This window comes from Neolamprologus brichardi, chromosome 4 (assembly GCF_056152115.1).
Source record: "Neolamprologus brichardi isolate AB-2024 chromosome 4, ASM5615211v1, whole genome shotgun sequence".
NCBI classification, from domain to species: Eukaryota; Metazoa; Chordata; class Actinopteri; order Cichliformes; family Cichlidae; genus Neolamprologus; species Neolamprologus brichardi.
Genome location: NC_142107.1, coordinates 13,597,206 through 13,613,586, shown reverse-complemented (window position 1 = coordinate 13,613,586; position 16,381 = coordinate 13,597,206). Strand labels below are relative to the sequence as shown.

Below are 16,381 nucleotides of genomic sequence, written 5' to 3'. Positions count from 1 at the left end.
TGGCCCCTGACCCCCAGTAGCAGCTCACGCCAAACTACCCTCAGAAGAAAATCGCAGTATTGCTGAATCGAGAGGAAATCAAACAGAATCCCTGGGGCTCAGTGGTATGAGAGTTCAAATCTGACAGAATTTGATGAGTCTCCCTTTTGAGTAATTCCTTTTTTGCTGTTTTTGATTTATGTGAACATGTTTCAGAAGCACAAACATTCACTTTCTAGGGCAGTACCATCAACACAGACATGCCGACATAGAAATAACAAGTAAATAAGTGAGTCGCCCCAATAAGCAGAGTCGTTGTAGGCATCCTAAGCGATGAGCATTTCTCTAAGATTGCTTTAGCATCTGCTCTTTTCTTCGCTCTCTTTACAACCCTGCAAACCAACGTGTGTGTGTTTTTTTCAGGGACAACAGATATTGTTTTTTTTTTCTTCTTTCTGTTATGATCCTCCAATTTTCAGCAGAAAGAATGTGATGAAAAGGAACTTCTAACCTTATTTCAGCTGATGAGAAAGAAACAAAAAGAAGTAACTGTTGCTCAAGAGCAAAAAGGAATGAGCTGAGTAGCACCACACCTAAAACATACAGCAGAAAATATTTGGGGAATGAATGTATGTGAGAGTGAGCAAATGCTGCAATTACACTGTTGTTTGCAGCTCCCAAGGTTGCTTCGGCTGTTAATTAGTTCAACTTGATGGCTTGCATCCATTGGTGCAGTCTAACCCAGTTAAGTCAGTTGCTCAATGAGTTTTTTCTGGGCCTTAAATACTGAACCACTTCTCTACAGGAACCTGGCCCAAGGTTAGCACCATGGTGTCAGTCATGCCCAGTGTCTGACACTGAAAGCCTGCCATGCTCCTCAAGTGCTTGCCAAAGAACACTCACCAAGGTTACGTCTGTCAATGGCAATGAATATCCTACTTATCTCAATCAAAGTCCTTCACAAATCTTTGAGGAATCGGTTTTGCCTGTGCTTCAAAAATGGAAAAAAATAAGGACATTAACTCTTATTGATGAGGGGGAAACAGTCACGCTGTTGCATCTAAATTGAACAGCTTGACAGATAACATCTTGAATTATTAAGCCGCAACCAATCAAATAAACATCTTCAATTAATCAATTAAAATAGTTGCCAACCAAGTGAAACAGATGAAAGCATATGCATATCCTTGTTTGTCATACCTCTCGTCTGTGTAAGGGGAAGCACACACTATCCAGTTTCTCTTATGCGTTTGGGATGGGAAGACTGACAGACAGAGCTTTTGATAGTGATGAAAAGAAAAATAAAATACATTTCATACTGAGAATTTAAAAAAAAAATCTGCTTCAAGCAGCTGCAGCAAAAAAGCCAAGTGCAGAACTGAAAGCCTTTCTCCTTGCTTTATATACTGGATGCAATATGAACGCTCATGTTGAGTTAACAGTGGTTCATTATTAATGGGCATGTACGGTAATGACTGTGCTTAAATGCCAAACCACAGAGAGATAAATTAACATATCTTCATGTCCCCAAAGTCAATCTCAAAGAAATGAATCGTGCGGTAATGACAATAAATTGCTGCACTTTGTTTCCACAGGATATAATCTATAAGTTGGTTGACAGGCAATGTAAATGTGTTGTTTGTGCAGCATAAATCACAAGCTAACAATGCAACACCTGTGGATTTTCAAAAGTAAAAGAAATCCTCTTTCAAGCCTCCCAACTGCTCAATATTTCAGACATAATATTAACCGATCTTTTGTGCAGTGACATCGTGCACAAATGGAGGCATAAGCTATGATGGATGCTGTGATAATTATAATTTCAGTGATATAACAGCGAGGTAGAGAGATGCTTGATACATGGGTTTGTTTGCATCCAGTGAGTAAACACTATCGTGAAATAACAATGAAATGACAAGCATGTCTTTCTTAAATGTTGGAGCCTTTTTAAGTATGATCATGCCGGGGCATTCACCTGTGTGTGTGTGTGTGTGTGTGTGTCTGTGTGGCTGTTTCTCTGATCCCTGCAACATCTTCCATCTCCAGGGGCAGCGGTTCCCTCTCTCATCAACCATGCCCAGCCAATGTGACTGTCACTCCCAATCTGCAATGAGAGGGGAGCATGTGCCTATTTTTATAAATGTATTCATATTCATTAGTCCTGAGTGTCATTCATAGCAGCAGTTCTTTAATGCGGTGCGTAACCATCAGAGGCTGGAGGAGCCTGCCTCCTCTCATCGCACAAATTAATAACACAGGCAATCACTGCAAAGGTGCCTACTGTCAAACAACAATGGCTACTGATTTCCATCACCTATGCACACTTCCTCACTTCCAGATGACACACAAAAAAAAAAACACTCAGCGGTTTTCCCTCAGGGAATCACACCAAAAAATGCTATTGTAAAAGCCTTTGAAATATGAAATCATTAATTTAAGTGAGAATTAATTACAGCCTTTTTTTCCCCCCTTGACCCACCGCAATATTCTGCGTCATGACATCTTTGTGGCAGCCGGTTAATTGTGCAGAATAACTGTGTGAACGCTGGCTGCTAATGAGAGCAATTAGGCATTAGGCTCGCACAAAACTTCAAACGCTTGCTCAAAGACTCCACACTTTGGCTTGATTGGCTTGTATGCGCCACATAGGGCACATGATGAGCGCATGATCCTTCTCTGCACTAGCTGGAAAAAATCGGCTCTCCCGGTAAGATCGACACGACTGTACTTTTTGAAATAAAATAAAGTTTACATGAAGACTCATTTGCGGATGCTCTTCTGTATGCCGCCCATGCTTTTTTTTTTCTTGCACCATTTTGGGCACTGTGCATTCCTAAGTGATGGAAGTGGGCTGCTTCTCACAGCCTTGCCATGTTTTTTTCATGGCCATTGTTTCTGCTCCACCTTGCTTTAAATCAACAGCACAATGCACCCCCCCACACACCCCCACCCATTCCCCCACACCCCCCATTACTCCACTGTACTTCACTCTGGACAACATAAATAAAACAGGCTTTCAATGATGCAGCGAGGAACGCCACATTGGGCTCTGAGCAGTGGTGTGATTAAAGCTTTTAAACACCGCCACCCTTTGAGTTTGCATATGTCAGCTCTGCAGTCTGTTTGCAAGAAGGCTGGTAGGGTAAATGTTCCCTCTGTAGTTTCCCTTATCATGTCTTTTTTTTTTTCCCTTTTTCCCTATTTCTCACTAATGCAGTAAGGCCAAGACTGGGTCCACTTTAACATACACAGTAATAAAGCAACATTCAGTAATAAAATTGGAACATGAAGAGCAAAGCCCACAAAGGAACATAAAAGCAGAAAGGTACTTGCTGTGCAACAGTGATGGATACGGTTCTAGCAGCTCTACATCCTGTACTCATGTATCATGCAAACCTATTGTTACACTATCAGCAACAGAGCAAGCATATTTATTCGAAAGCATCTGGAGATTGGTGTAACAAGGACTAAGAGAACACATTTTTGACTGGTCATTTCTTCTCACAATTTGCTCACTGTAATCTAATGATGACAACCCCTTGAGTGATCACAGAAATGGAAATCAAGACTACTTACTGAATTCCATGTTGGCCAGAGCAACTTCATTTAACTGATACAATCCAGCTGACTTCCCCATTTTTGTAGGCGCCACAGGCAAGGAGCATGTCCAGCATTGTTACAATAAAATATGTGCTCAAACATTTATTTCACCGGATGAGGAAGTTATTCTTTGAAAGCACACCCACCCCACCACCACTTACAAATTCAAACAGCTTGACCAGCAGTTTGGCAAAAGATTTGGGGACAGCGATGTGGAAATGTAGCCCGAGGCCTCCACGTGTACAATCTGCTCACTAAGAGGGACAACAATAGCCAGCCCTTCTTTTGTTGCTGCAGTAATGCTTCCGGTTAATTCGGGCATCACAAATCAGTTTTGAGCTATCATATGCGTCGTATGTGATGCAAATCTGATTTGGCTTTACTCTCTTGAGTGAAGCTCTGTCTCACCCCATAGTGCATACAAGAGGTTGCAGAGTCTCCAGTGTGGAGACAGACGTCCAATTTTGTCAGAAGACCTGCTGGTGCAGTACAGTGCATGTCCCCAATAGGGCACACTGGGGCCCGTTTGTTTAGCTACTTCACTCTGGCTTTGAGACAAGAGGAGACAGTGACCGAGGCATCTGGGATATGGTAGTCCCCTGCAGAATTAAACAGGCTGCGTCTCAAGCCCCAGTGACAGGAAATCTCACTCAGATCACAAAAGGCAGCACTGATTGCGTCTGACATGTGCATCCTTTTCTTTCAGATGCAATGTCTTTGTTTTGTCTGGATTACTTGCGTGTAGGCATTTGTGTTTTAGTGTAGCCTCTTTCTGTTTGTGTGTTTATGTCTACGGATGTGCATGTGCATGCGTGTGTAAGGAGTCCATTCAGCCTGCTCCTCATCTAAAATTGAAACCGTGACCTTTTTATAAATATTAGCTGTCTGTGACAGTACGCAAAACCTAAAGAGTGTGTAAAAGGGTGATTCCAAATTAAAAAATTAGACTCATGGGGGATAACCAGAAATTGGTTGTGTCTAATCAGCCGAGTAAAGTGCTGAAATACAACGGTAAATGTATAAAAAGGCTGGCAGTAGGAGAAGTGGAAGGGTTACTGTTTGGGCTCAAACTGGGCACACTAATCCCTTTGATCCCCCCATTTTACTGTCAGCTGTTTCCTAGCTACCGTCGGATCTGCACAGAATTTAGGATTTGTGCTACTGTACACCACAGCAATCTCTACCCCACTGATGCAGCGCTCTCCTTTCTTTCCTCCATCAATACCCCACCCAGCATCAACATCCGTAGTAATATTCATTTCTCTCTCTGTTCCTCTTTCTCCCCCACCTCACTGCAGCTGGCAGTGACTGCGACATGGCAACGAGACAGGTTAAATTGGAAAGTATTTTGCACAGAGGACCATCAGAACATGACGCTTCACACTGAAAAAGCTGATTCTGATTTTGTCTATTCACACGAGACACCATGGCTGTGCCCCACTTTCATTAGTTGTGCCGAAAGTAGCATTCAAATGCTGGTCTTTTGAGAAAGCTCTATTTAGCGATAATGAAACAATCTACATGTATTTGTGTCAATGCATGGGTTTGAATAAGGAAATGTGTTTGGTTATTAGCATACTTGCACACTTTTGCCGTGTGCATGCTTGTGCATCTGCTAACATGCATTAAAGCAATAAAGACACTTTATTGGATTCCTCTTTCAAGCTGCCTTTGAAATTAAAATACATAGGCAAATGTATCTGCGCAGGATCTCTTTCATCCTTGTCAGTATTGGTTGCTTTTAGAGGTGCAGTGCACCACAGACTTCCCACTTAACCTCTGAGGAGCTCTCCCAAACTGATCCTAAATCATCCCAGGCAGAAACACATGGCCAACTCGATTTGCGTATTGGCAGATTCATGCTTCATTGTCAAACACTGGCTCTCCATGGCTCTGCGCCCATTAATCCTGTAAGCATGTAAAAGAATGAATACCACAAGTTTCTCAATTTGCCAATTTCAATAGGAGCTGCCAGGCTGTATTGATTTTGTATGTACGGTACACTTGCATAATTTGTATCATTCACACAGTCAAACTCTCAGGCCACCTTTTTTTCCGGAGGCTTTGTTCATTGTGTGTATTTTGATTAAGTACTGTAAGGTTTTAACAGCCATTGCTTGCCTTGGCAGATAAATGAAAAAGCAATGATCAAGGACATGGTCAAACACAATATCACTTAATATATTCAGGAAAAATGGCAGAAAAAACATATTTATCCAGGACTTGATCACGTTGAAGTTTGTATTTTAGGTGTGACTATATCTACCTATATGCAACCGTCCTTAGAAGGAGTAAACAGCATTTGTCTCAGCTTTCATCCGAAGTTGAACCCCTTCTTATGCTTCTAGTCTTGCACCTGAAGCGCTTTTGTGGCTTGTACTGAGGGGCCAAGAAAAGAGAATCCAGATGTGACACAAGCCATAGAGAAGAAGCCAGCAGTACCACTGTCAGTGCCTGTCACCATCACACTTCTTATGAGACACTCTGCTGATGTCACAGGCAAGGACGCCGATCAAAGATATATGTACATTAAAGTGCTGTCATGCTACAATGACAACCTGCTCCACTCTGCCATGCCTACCAGCTCAGAATTCCTTATCAACAAACACAAAAGCTCTGCTGGATGTGATGGTAGGTATGAGTTTCTGTAGATTTATCTCAGTTGATGCCTTTGGCTGTTCCATGCTTTAACATCCGCAATGATACCCCTGATGCAAGAGAGATACTCTCTAGCACACCATTTGTTTTTTAGTGAAGGTGGAGTACTGTCAAGCCATGACATGAGGGGGGAGGGGAGGACCTGATGTTGAGCTCCCTACTATCTTGGAGAAGTGCAAAATGGCAGGTGTAAGAAAAAAGAAAAATCAGCCACAAAGTGAAATCCCATGTGTCAAAGAACGGGACAATGGCGAATGAGGAGCAGCTCTGGCCCTAATCAATAATGAGCACAAGGCATGAAGATGCATTTTCTCAGCCCACCAGTGGGTCCGGTAAGACTGCTGCGAAGCAGAGCAGCAAACTCAACCCTGCGATTGGGGAACACTGAGACTCCTTCTTTACAGACAAAACCTTGCCTTGGACTAGTCTGCCCAACCAGTTCAATTCACTTTTATTTATATAGCCCCAAATCACAAAAGCAGCTGCCTCAAAGCACTTCATATTACAAAATACAATAATACAAAGAAAATCCCAACAATTAAATGACACCCCCCAACTCCTTGTTGACAGTGGGAAAGAAAAACTCCCTTTTAACAGGAAAAACCTCCAGCAGAGTCAGACTCAGGGAGGGGAAGCCATTTGCCACTCTGGAAAAGAGCCAGAGATTAATAAGAACTAATGATTAAATGCAAAGTGGTGTATAAACACAGAGAGTGAAAAAAGGTGAGTGAAAAAGAAACACTCAATGCATCATGGGAATCCCCCAATACTCTAGACCTACTGTAGTGTAACTTAGGGAGGATACTTTATCAAAAACAAAAACGTTTTAAGCCTAATCTCAAAAGCTACCAACTGAGCCTGCAGTCATACGTGGTCGAAGCAAGAAGAATAAAAGGAAAGGTGCCTATATCACCTGAAAAACACAGCTTTCATTGGAAACAAAAAAAATGCACTGGAAGCAAAAACAGGAATATACATACTCTTTCGGACCTCTTTAGCTTCATATGTTGAGGAGCTTGTTGTTCAGCAGACTCTGGGTGTCTGTACCAAGTTTAACAGCAATATCGGCGTGCCTATTCATGTCATCACTTACTGCAGGGACTCACAGCTGGTAGTAGCGCCGTTATTGGCTTAGTTTGAAGTCAGGACAAGAATGGAGCAGAATGTCAAGATGTGAAGTCGTTCATGTGAACGGACACAGAAAATAGATACTTGTACCGCCAGTTGTTTTTATTAGGACAGGAGGGGGAAAAATGTACCCGCCACCCCCGCCTCGCCACAGTTTTTTTCCTCCATTTCTCTATGTCTTTGTCTCTTTTGCCATTTTATTCACAACACAAGAATACACTCACCAGTCCCCAGGAGGGGCACGCTGGATGAGAGCAGAGATTCAGTGAGCACATTATGCTGTAAAAAGCATTGTTTCTCACCATGGTTTTCCTTGAGTTGCCTTTGTGTTGTTTAAATGTTTACATGGAACAGCTTGGGGGCTTGAAGGCAGATGTATGGTCCAAGAATACTCGGTAAGTACAATCTCTCTTTTCCCTGGACAAAAGTATTGACACAATTTTAAAGGCTTTCATATGGCTCCTTACAATAATACTTTGATGAAGACGCATGCACAACATCCTGCTGCCTTTTCAAAATGATATTACACAAATTAACCAAAAAGTGCCCCTTCACAGTCCCCTCCCTTTAGCATTCAAGGTCACATCCTCTTTGAGCTTACTTCCCAGCTCAGGGCCTTTTTTGAGACATTTTTTTGTTGTTGTTGTTGATAGTTGAGGTGCCTTTCAGCCTTGTGTCAAATTGATTAGACATTTAGCCAGGAGAATTAATATGTGAAGAATATGCCTGTTTTCCCCTGCAGCACTCCACCCTCCAAGTCTCATTTGTAAACAAGGAGACATGGAAGTGAAACTACTCTCAGCTATGTGATTAAAATAGGCCCCAAAAGAAGATCTTGCCTCCAGATCAATGCCGTTATTATTGAAAAATTTAATTTGAGCACCCTATACCTTGCCCAAACTGTATTTTTGACTCAGTAAGACAAGAAGGACTCTCTGTGGGTAACGAATCAATCTGGATAACACAATTTTGTTGAGTGAAGATCCCACAGGTTCTTCCACATCTTGTATTCTCAGGCTCACACTAAGTCCCAAACACTCACAAAGCAAAACAAAAAAAAACAAAAAACAAAAAACCTTCATTCTTCATAGAAAGTATTGATTTCTACTATGCTGATAGGCAGACATCAGCATAGCATACATATGGAAGGAGATAAGACTATTTCCCGCATGCAAATAGCCATTTCCATAGCCCTTTGGGCAAATGGCAATTACTGGGCAAGGGGCGAATGCCAAAACCCTGCAGTACAAGTTAATTTGATTACATTTCCTTTATGAACTATAAACACAGTTTTGCTGCTCGACTGAGCCAATTAAAGGCTTCCTGAAGCTAAAAAGCGTTGACAGCACAACAGCCCCATTGTTCTTCAACAATAAACTTGATTGTAATCATTTGTCACACTTAAACCCATTTGAGGCATTTGTATTTCCTTTTTTTCTTTTTTGGGGGAAAATATTACCATTAATTTAGAAGGAAAAAAGTCTGTCTTTTTCATTCAGTCATTCGAAAGCACCATTTAATTTTGTTTTCCCCCAGTTAAGCTGTGATATGTTCTATCTTGAAGGATAAAGCCTCCCGTGGCAACAGAAACAAAAAGCTCCCCCACCCCACCCCCCCCAAAAAAAGCAGACATGAAGGCAAGAAAAAAAGGCAGCTGTTTGATTTGGAAGTCGTAAGGCTGCCGCCACATTTCACCTGAGGCTGTGCAAGCCACTAGCAGGTCTCTCCTGGCATGAGCCAAATTGAGAAGTAAACAAGCATTTAGTCCAAATTTCAGCAGCTGTTAGCTCTCGGGAGCAGTCAACATGTTTAATTAACTGCATTTCACCAAACAGGGAGATACATATGTCATAAATATGTACACCGTGTAATTATGCCATGGCAGCTGAGAAGTTACAGCACTCCCAAATCACCAAGCCACATATAGGACTTCCAACACAATCCAAAGAGCTTCAGGTTTTGGAATATGCTGTGATTTTGTCACCGATAGATCTCATGATCTATTGTCATATCACAAAATCAGATGCCAGAGGCCAATGTCGAAACAATGGGACTATGCAGGTCTACTGTTATGGAGCTACATGCGAAACAGATTGAGCTTTCTATTATTTGTGATGGAGGGTTGTATGTGTGGGTGCAGACGAACAGGTCTGTCATCCGTCTTTGTAGGAAGATGACTTTGATTCCATTAAAACTGTATTATATTTCTCTTGATGGAGTTGTGTAATCTTGTACATATTGATTTTTGTATCCTTCTGTGGATGCACTTTGCATGCATGCATGCGTAGTTGTGTGTCACTGATGTAGATGAATTATGATCTGGTGCCCGCATTAGAGCAGGGAGTTTTAATCACACGAGGATTCAGAGTGTTTTAAACAAACGCTTTTTTTTTGTAAGCATGGTGGATTATCATAAGATTTAAAGATTTGGAAATGGCTGACAGCTGTCAAGCTGCATAATAACGTACGTCCAGAAAATTATAGCAGCTGCCGGTTGGCAGAATGTCAATGCTGCTATCTAGATTAAAGCTCAATAGACAGGAACATGAGCACCACTAAGCATACGCACGCACACACACACTTTTACAAATGCACGACAAGATGCACATAAAAAACACAATCACTTGCAAGACAGATTTCAGCAGCAGGGGCTTTGAGGAGAAAATGAGGAGATACAGAGGGGAAGACAAAAACTCACATCAATTTACTTGGTATTTTGATGAGGGGCTCTAAATGAGTCTTAAAATGGCTTGCTGAGAGCAGCCTGCAGAAAGGTTCCCCCATGGATCTATCATGTATCCTCTTGTGCACTGAAGCAACCAGCTTTTATAACACAGCTGGAGCCTTGCTAGGAACTTGCTGAAAAACCAGTTCACACCACCTATGGCTCCCTGGGGAAAAGCATGTGCATCTATGTCACCTAATTTATGACATCCTCAGAGGTTCTCCCCTCTCAGGGAATGACTACAGCATGTCTAACTTTATCCAGAGGCACTGTTGCACTGCCACTCATTTGCAAACAAGGATTCCCCATGAGGAGGAGATCTGCTTCCAGCTTCAGAAAAACAAGACCTCTCTGGATGCTGAGATGACCCCCTGCAAAGACTGCAACTGCATCTTCACCAAAGAACCAAAAGCAGCAATTGTGCGCTATAGAGGAGGCCCTTCTCAATTGAAAGAGCGGGCAGACTGAAGAGTGAATCTCTCACCAATGCTAATGCACACCGGGAACATTGAAGGGGCCAGAATACCAACAGCAAAGATGAGAAAAAGGTCCATTTGGGGAGAAAAAGCATGGCCCTGTCAAGTAGCCTAGAAGCTCTCAACAGATCCTCACAGACTCCAGGCATGTTAGTTTGAGAAAAGGATGCTAATAACTGCTAGAGGAACTGTGCTCTGCATAATAAGAGACGCCTGAGACTCTTTTCAGATAAGGTTGGGAGCACTTCAGAGCAATGCGACCTGTTCAAAGACAAACAAGCAAAGGGATTATGCTGCTTTTAGCACTTTGATTCACTGAGCATTGTGATTATAAGATGGAGCGCGCATAGGAGAGCAACTTCTCATATGAACTAACTTCCAAAACAAGACTTTCTTCATCCTTTGGGATCTATAGAAGTAAATGCTTCACGGCTCTGTATGTCAAACATTAATCTTTCTGCGAGACCTGCTGTCCAAAAAAAGATCCTGTGTTTGAATTCCAACAGTAAGGTTAAACACGATTCAATACAAATATACTCAGATTACTAATGAAATTCAAAGTCAAGTGAGCCCACAAAGTACATTTTATCATTTAGAAACGTGCCTTCCGTTCTTGTGATAACTGGCTTTTCCATTTGTGAAATTAGAAAGCAAGGTGGAAATGCTCTCTCGGATTTTCTGTCTTTATTTAGTTTTTACTATAGATCTCATTATCTTCTCACTGGCCAAGAGGACATCCACGAACAGATGTAAAGTGAGAAGTCATAACAGTTCACAGTAATTGTTTAATTAGTGCAGATATAGTCTCGCTGCCGCCTTACATCTTTAACTGTGCAAGGAAGAAATGAACACCACATATTTTGTAATGGATTCATTTTGTGTCAAGCTCTCTAAGTGGGAGACTACAAAGGACCAAAAGAGGCACAGCACAGCAGCACAGCCTTCAAACAAAGGCCTTGCATTACTGTCCCATAGCCATATTCAAGCACGTCAATAACAGCATCTGCTGAACTACCTATAGGCGGATGGGGAAGATCAAACTTCAGCAACGGTGAAATGTTCTGAGGTTTTCGGGATCGATTGATTTTATAAGGCTTAATCTTATAAATAATACATTGTAAAGCAGTTATAGCATGGAATACAACACGTTATGACATGAATATTAAGTCACAGACCTGGTGTTTTTCAGCTATTATGACACAAAGACAAAACATATCTACATTGCACTCTAAATGTTAGCGACTTTTTTTCTTTCTTTTTCTTTTTGAGAAGGCAGGCGGTTCTCCTTGAGCGTTTGGAGCAGTCGAGTGGCCCCGTGGTCACAGTGGGGGTACGTTGTGGAGAAGAAACCCCGACAGTTTACGCATTGTCTGAAGCAATTAATTTAACGAGTGACGAATTGAAGTGTGGTTGTCCTGTAACAAATGTGACTTTTTCAACTGAAAACGCACACAGTTTTGCCACAGTTTTTGTTTGACTGACATTGGTCACATACCTACATCTCCCACAGACTTTCCTGCGCGCTTCTTTGCTTTTTTATTAACAGCAGCAGTCCGGTGTGAATAAAAACCACTGAGTTGCGCGTCTTACCTTGCGCCTTGGCGCCGAGGACACAAGTCGTCAGCAGCAGAACCCAGCAGGACACCCACACCTGTCCGACCTGTTCAGTCCGTCCAGCTGTAGTCATGGTCCGCAGTGGTACAGTCGAGCTCCCGGTGCGGTTTCCCCGTCTCCACGCTGGGAACATGTTGCTCCGTGGGCACACACTCCCGGGAAGAGTCCTGTTTGCCGTTGGTCCTGTGCGTCAGACTGCTCCTCACTGGTGATGAGGTTGAGTGACTGGAGGAGAACGGAAAGACTTCGTCAGAGAGCACCAGGCGTGCATCAGATAGGCACGCGGTAGTATGAAAAGCCTGTGGACAAGTCCCGCATGAGCAAGGCGGAGTCAGTCCAATTGAATTTGCTCGGCTGTCAAGTGTGCGAGACAGAGTATTGACATCATCTTCTTACTGCTCCGAATAGCCTCTGAATATATCACAGAGAGCAGTGAAATAAATAACAGGGAATGACGGGACTGACGAAACTGCACACAGCCTCCCAAGTTCTTGGGATACAATTGACAGTTTTTAGCCCCTCCTAACTAAAAAAAACAACAACAACAAAACAGGTATTTGTTTATTTGTTTTCTAAACAGCCTCAATTCTCACTACAGCTGTCCTTGAGCAAGGCACTTTAGCGAGCGGTGGCAGGCAGTAAGGTTTCACACTAACTCGCTTGTACGTGTGCTCGTGTGTATGAGCTGTTGACAGTGGGAATAGACTAAATCTACCTTAATACAGAGGTTAACAAGATTTCCTTACATCTTAAAACACTGAAAAGAAAAAAAGACCCATATGCTGCTCAGAGTTTGCCATTAAGGAAGGCCTCTGACAGGACAGTCATTTTTTAAATGAATTGCCCATCACATAGAATATAGCAGTGCGCCCAGCCCGAGCCAAGTATTGCCAGGCCAAGTGCTCTGTGCGCTATTGCCACCTTGCGGTAAAAAGCGGTAGGGGATTTCTATTTGGACAGCTATGATTGATTGTTGACACATTAAAACCTAAAGCACGGATTACAAAACTACCTGATGGCAACTAAAGCTTTTTCCAAATAGCTCTGTTTGGATGTTTTCTTTTTTACTGCCAAGCAGGAAGAATAAACTGGGTCACAGTCTAAAAGTGGTATGGGTGCCGCTCAGTAAATCTCTTTACTTTGCATTGGTCCCAGTTAAATCTGGCTTGATGGTGATGTTAAAAGCAACCAAGGTGTTAAAGAATAGCACAAGAAATAGCTAACAAAAACACCTGAGCAATTAAATGTGATTCAGGAATTAGTCTGAGATCAAAAAGAATGGCAGGCTGTTGCCGTCTGTGAATACTCAGCCCACCAGAATGCTTCCTCTATCACCAGACAAAGGATTAAAGGCAAGTTTGAGTACACAGAAATGGTGGGCACTTCTGGAAACAGAGAAGAGTACATATGGGCTGTGATATCAGCTTTTGTTGTCCTTGCTCCTTTTGAACTCACTGAAAAATGCATGCAGGTCAAGGTAAGCTTCAAAGAGCTGTCACAATATATCTGTATGTGTCCCATTAGATTTTGTGAGTTTTGAAGACCAGCACTAATACTCACTAACTGAAAATCCCAGCTACGGTGAGCTAAGTAAAGCCCGCTGCTGCTTTTCAAAGAGCCCAGCTGAAGTGTAAACAGAGGTGGTACTCTCTGCTTTGTATAGTCTTGCTGTGAATCTGCTTCCCTTTCCTTTATTCTAATGCTTCTAAAATTCTCTATTTTTCCCCGTATGTAATACAATGTCTCATTGCTACCACAGGCTCATTTCGTGTCATCCATTGCTCCCCCCCTTTATTTCCTCTCTCCTCCGCTGCCACCCCATGCACCAACCCCCTCCTGATAATGATGTGCTGATTATGAGGCTCTTAGACCAGCAGATTGCTCTCCAGTCTCATTCGCATACAGTGGAAAATTGCTGCTGTCTTGGAGCCCCCACCCTGCTGTGCGTATCAGGCAGGTTGACATTAGCAAGCTGCTGGGAACAGTGCTCAGGCACGAGGGCAGGTGCTCTATCTCCATCTCTATAACTGTTCTGCAGCAGACGAAACAGAGACTGCCTGATGCTACAAGCCACGCTGGGGGGGCCACCACAGGCGGGTGTCAAACAATAAGGTATTGTGTAGTTGACATTTATACATAACACATACTGAGAATAGCTACTTTCACTTGCCAAGTGACACGTGGTGTATAACAGTGTTTCACAAAACATAGAAAACAAACATCTCAAAACTGTATTTAACTCTTTAATATTAAAAGAAAATGTGTTCATTTGTTAAATAAAAGTAATTCTGTTAGGACAAGTAAAATTAATGTCAACCTGAATATATATGTATATATATATATATATATATATATATGTATATATATATATATATATATATATATATATATATATATATATATATATATATATATATATATATACTCACCTGCACTTCTTTAGATACACCTTCCTAATTCCAGGGTGACCCCCCTTTTGTCCCCTTTAGCTTCCACAAGGTACTGGAAACATTTCTGAAATTTTGGACCATAGCGACAGGATCGCCTCACACAATCGCTGCAAATTTGTTGGCTCCACATCTATGATACTAGTCTTCCACCACATCCCAAAGGAGCTCTTTTGGACTGAGATCTGGTGGCTGTGGAGGCCATTTGAGTACAGTGACATTGTCATGTCCAAGAAACTGGTTTGTTATACTGCTGGAAGCAGCCATCAGAAAATGGGTACAATGTGGACATGATCAGAGACAATGCTCAGGTAGGCTATGGTGTTGTTTGGTGATGCTCATCTTGTACTGTATGGCACAGGGTGTGCCAAGAAAATATCCACCACATTAGCCTGAACCACTGATACAATGCAGGGTAGTATTTACATCAAATTCCAATCCCTCTATCCAGATGTCAAAGCAAAAAGACTCATCAGACTCTGCAACTTCTTTCCTTTCATCTTCCATTGTCCAATTCTGGTGAGTCAGAGCAGATTGTTGCCTCAGCTTCCTGTTCTTAGCTGAAATGAGTGGCATTTAGTGTGGTCTTCTGCTGCTGTAGCCATCTGCTTAAAGATGAGTTGTAACAAGTGTTTTGTTTTTGGTTTTTTTTGACTTATGGTTGCCCTCCTATCAGTTGGAAGCAGTCAGGCTATTATAATATGACTTCTGGCATCAACAGGATATTTCCACTCAGAAAACTGCCACTCAATGGATATTTTCTCTATTTCTGAACACTCTTTAAACTGTGGAGATGGTCATGAGGCAAAATCCCAGAAGATCAGCAGTTTCTGAAATACACAGACAGGTACATTTGGCACCAACAACAACAATGACAGATTCAAAATCACTTAAATCACCATTGTTTCCCATTCTGATGCTTGATTTTAACTTCAGCAAGTTCTTTTGTTCATGTCTACCTAAATGCATTGAGCTGCTGCCACGTGACTGGCTGATTAAATATTTGTTTTAACAAATGGAGTTGGAGAGGTATACCTAAGAAATTGCCCAGTGAGTGTATATGTAAAACAGGTATCATATTTTTTTCTTCATCCAAGTGTACACCAGGCACCAATCACAAGGGAGAAATCTTTCCACGGACCACTGCTACAAACATAATGATTTCAATGGTTTTGATTTAGCCTCATTGATGATGTGGGCTGACTGACATTCCTATCAATAAGCCAAGATACAAGCAACAACAACATGTGTTTTACCATAAAAGATGAGTTATTTTATGACAGAATGAAGTGATGTGTCACAATCACAAAAGAAGAGTTTCTGCTGTGGGCACACGATACTTATTTGTTTGGTGCGCCTATGCGCAGTTCTTAGTGGTACAGCCTAGTTCTGGGATTTCAAGCAAATTCTGCACAGATCGCTTTACAGGCCACAGACTCCTGAGGTCCTCCAGACAACACTTTGAGAACTACTTTGGAAATTATTATTAAAACTTAAAAAAAAATGATTACCTTGCCCATGACTGTCACAATTTTTTAAAAAAACTGAACAACCTGTATAATACATATTTTTAAAAAATCTCCACAGTTGAAAGCTTGGACAACCTTGGACGAGTGTTTAGACTGCAAAAGTATTTCTCTTAACAAGTTGCTCCATGTTAATTTATTATAGCCAGAATAAATGATGTCAGCCTGTTCCAAAAACTTTCTATAATCAAGTGTAATTTCCTCACTAGTCTTGAAAGCAGAGCTTGA

At 41.9% G+C, this 16,381-nt stretch overlaps 1 protein-coding gene across 4 annotated transcripts in view; it reads right to left on the bottom strand.

Annotated features, from left to right (window-relative positions):
• sdk2a (sidekick cell adhesion molecule 2a) overlaps positions 1-12,561 on the bottom strand; it is an 83,988-nt gene extending 71,427 nt beyond the window's left edge. For all 4 annotated transcript variants that reach the window (XM_006791360.3, XM_006791362.3, XM_006791361.3 and 1 more), the window contains exon 1: positions 12,157-12,561. In XM_006791360.3, coding sequence (XP_006791423.2) covers positions 12,157-12,313 — 157 coding nt within the window. In that variant the 5' untranslated portion in view covers positions 12,314-12,561. The remainder of the gene's footprint in view (positions 1-12,156) is intronic.
• Between the last annotated feature and the right edge of the window lie 3,820 nt (positions 12,562-16,381).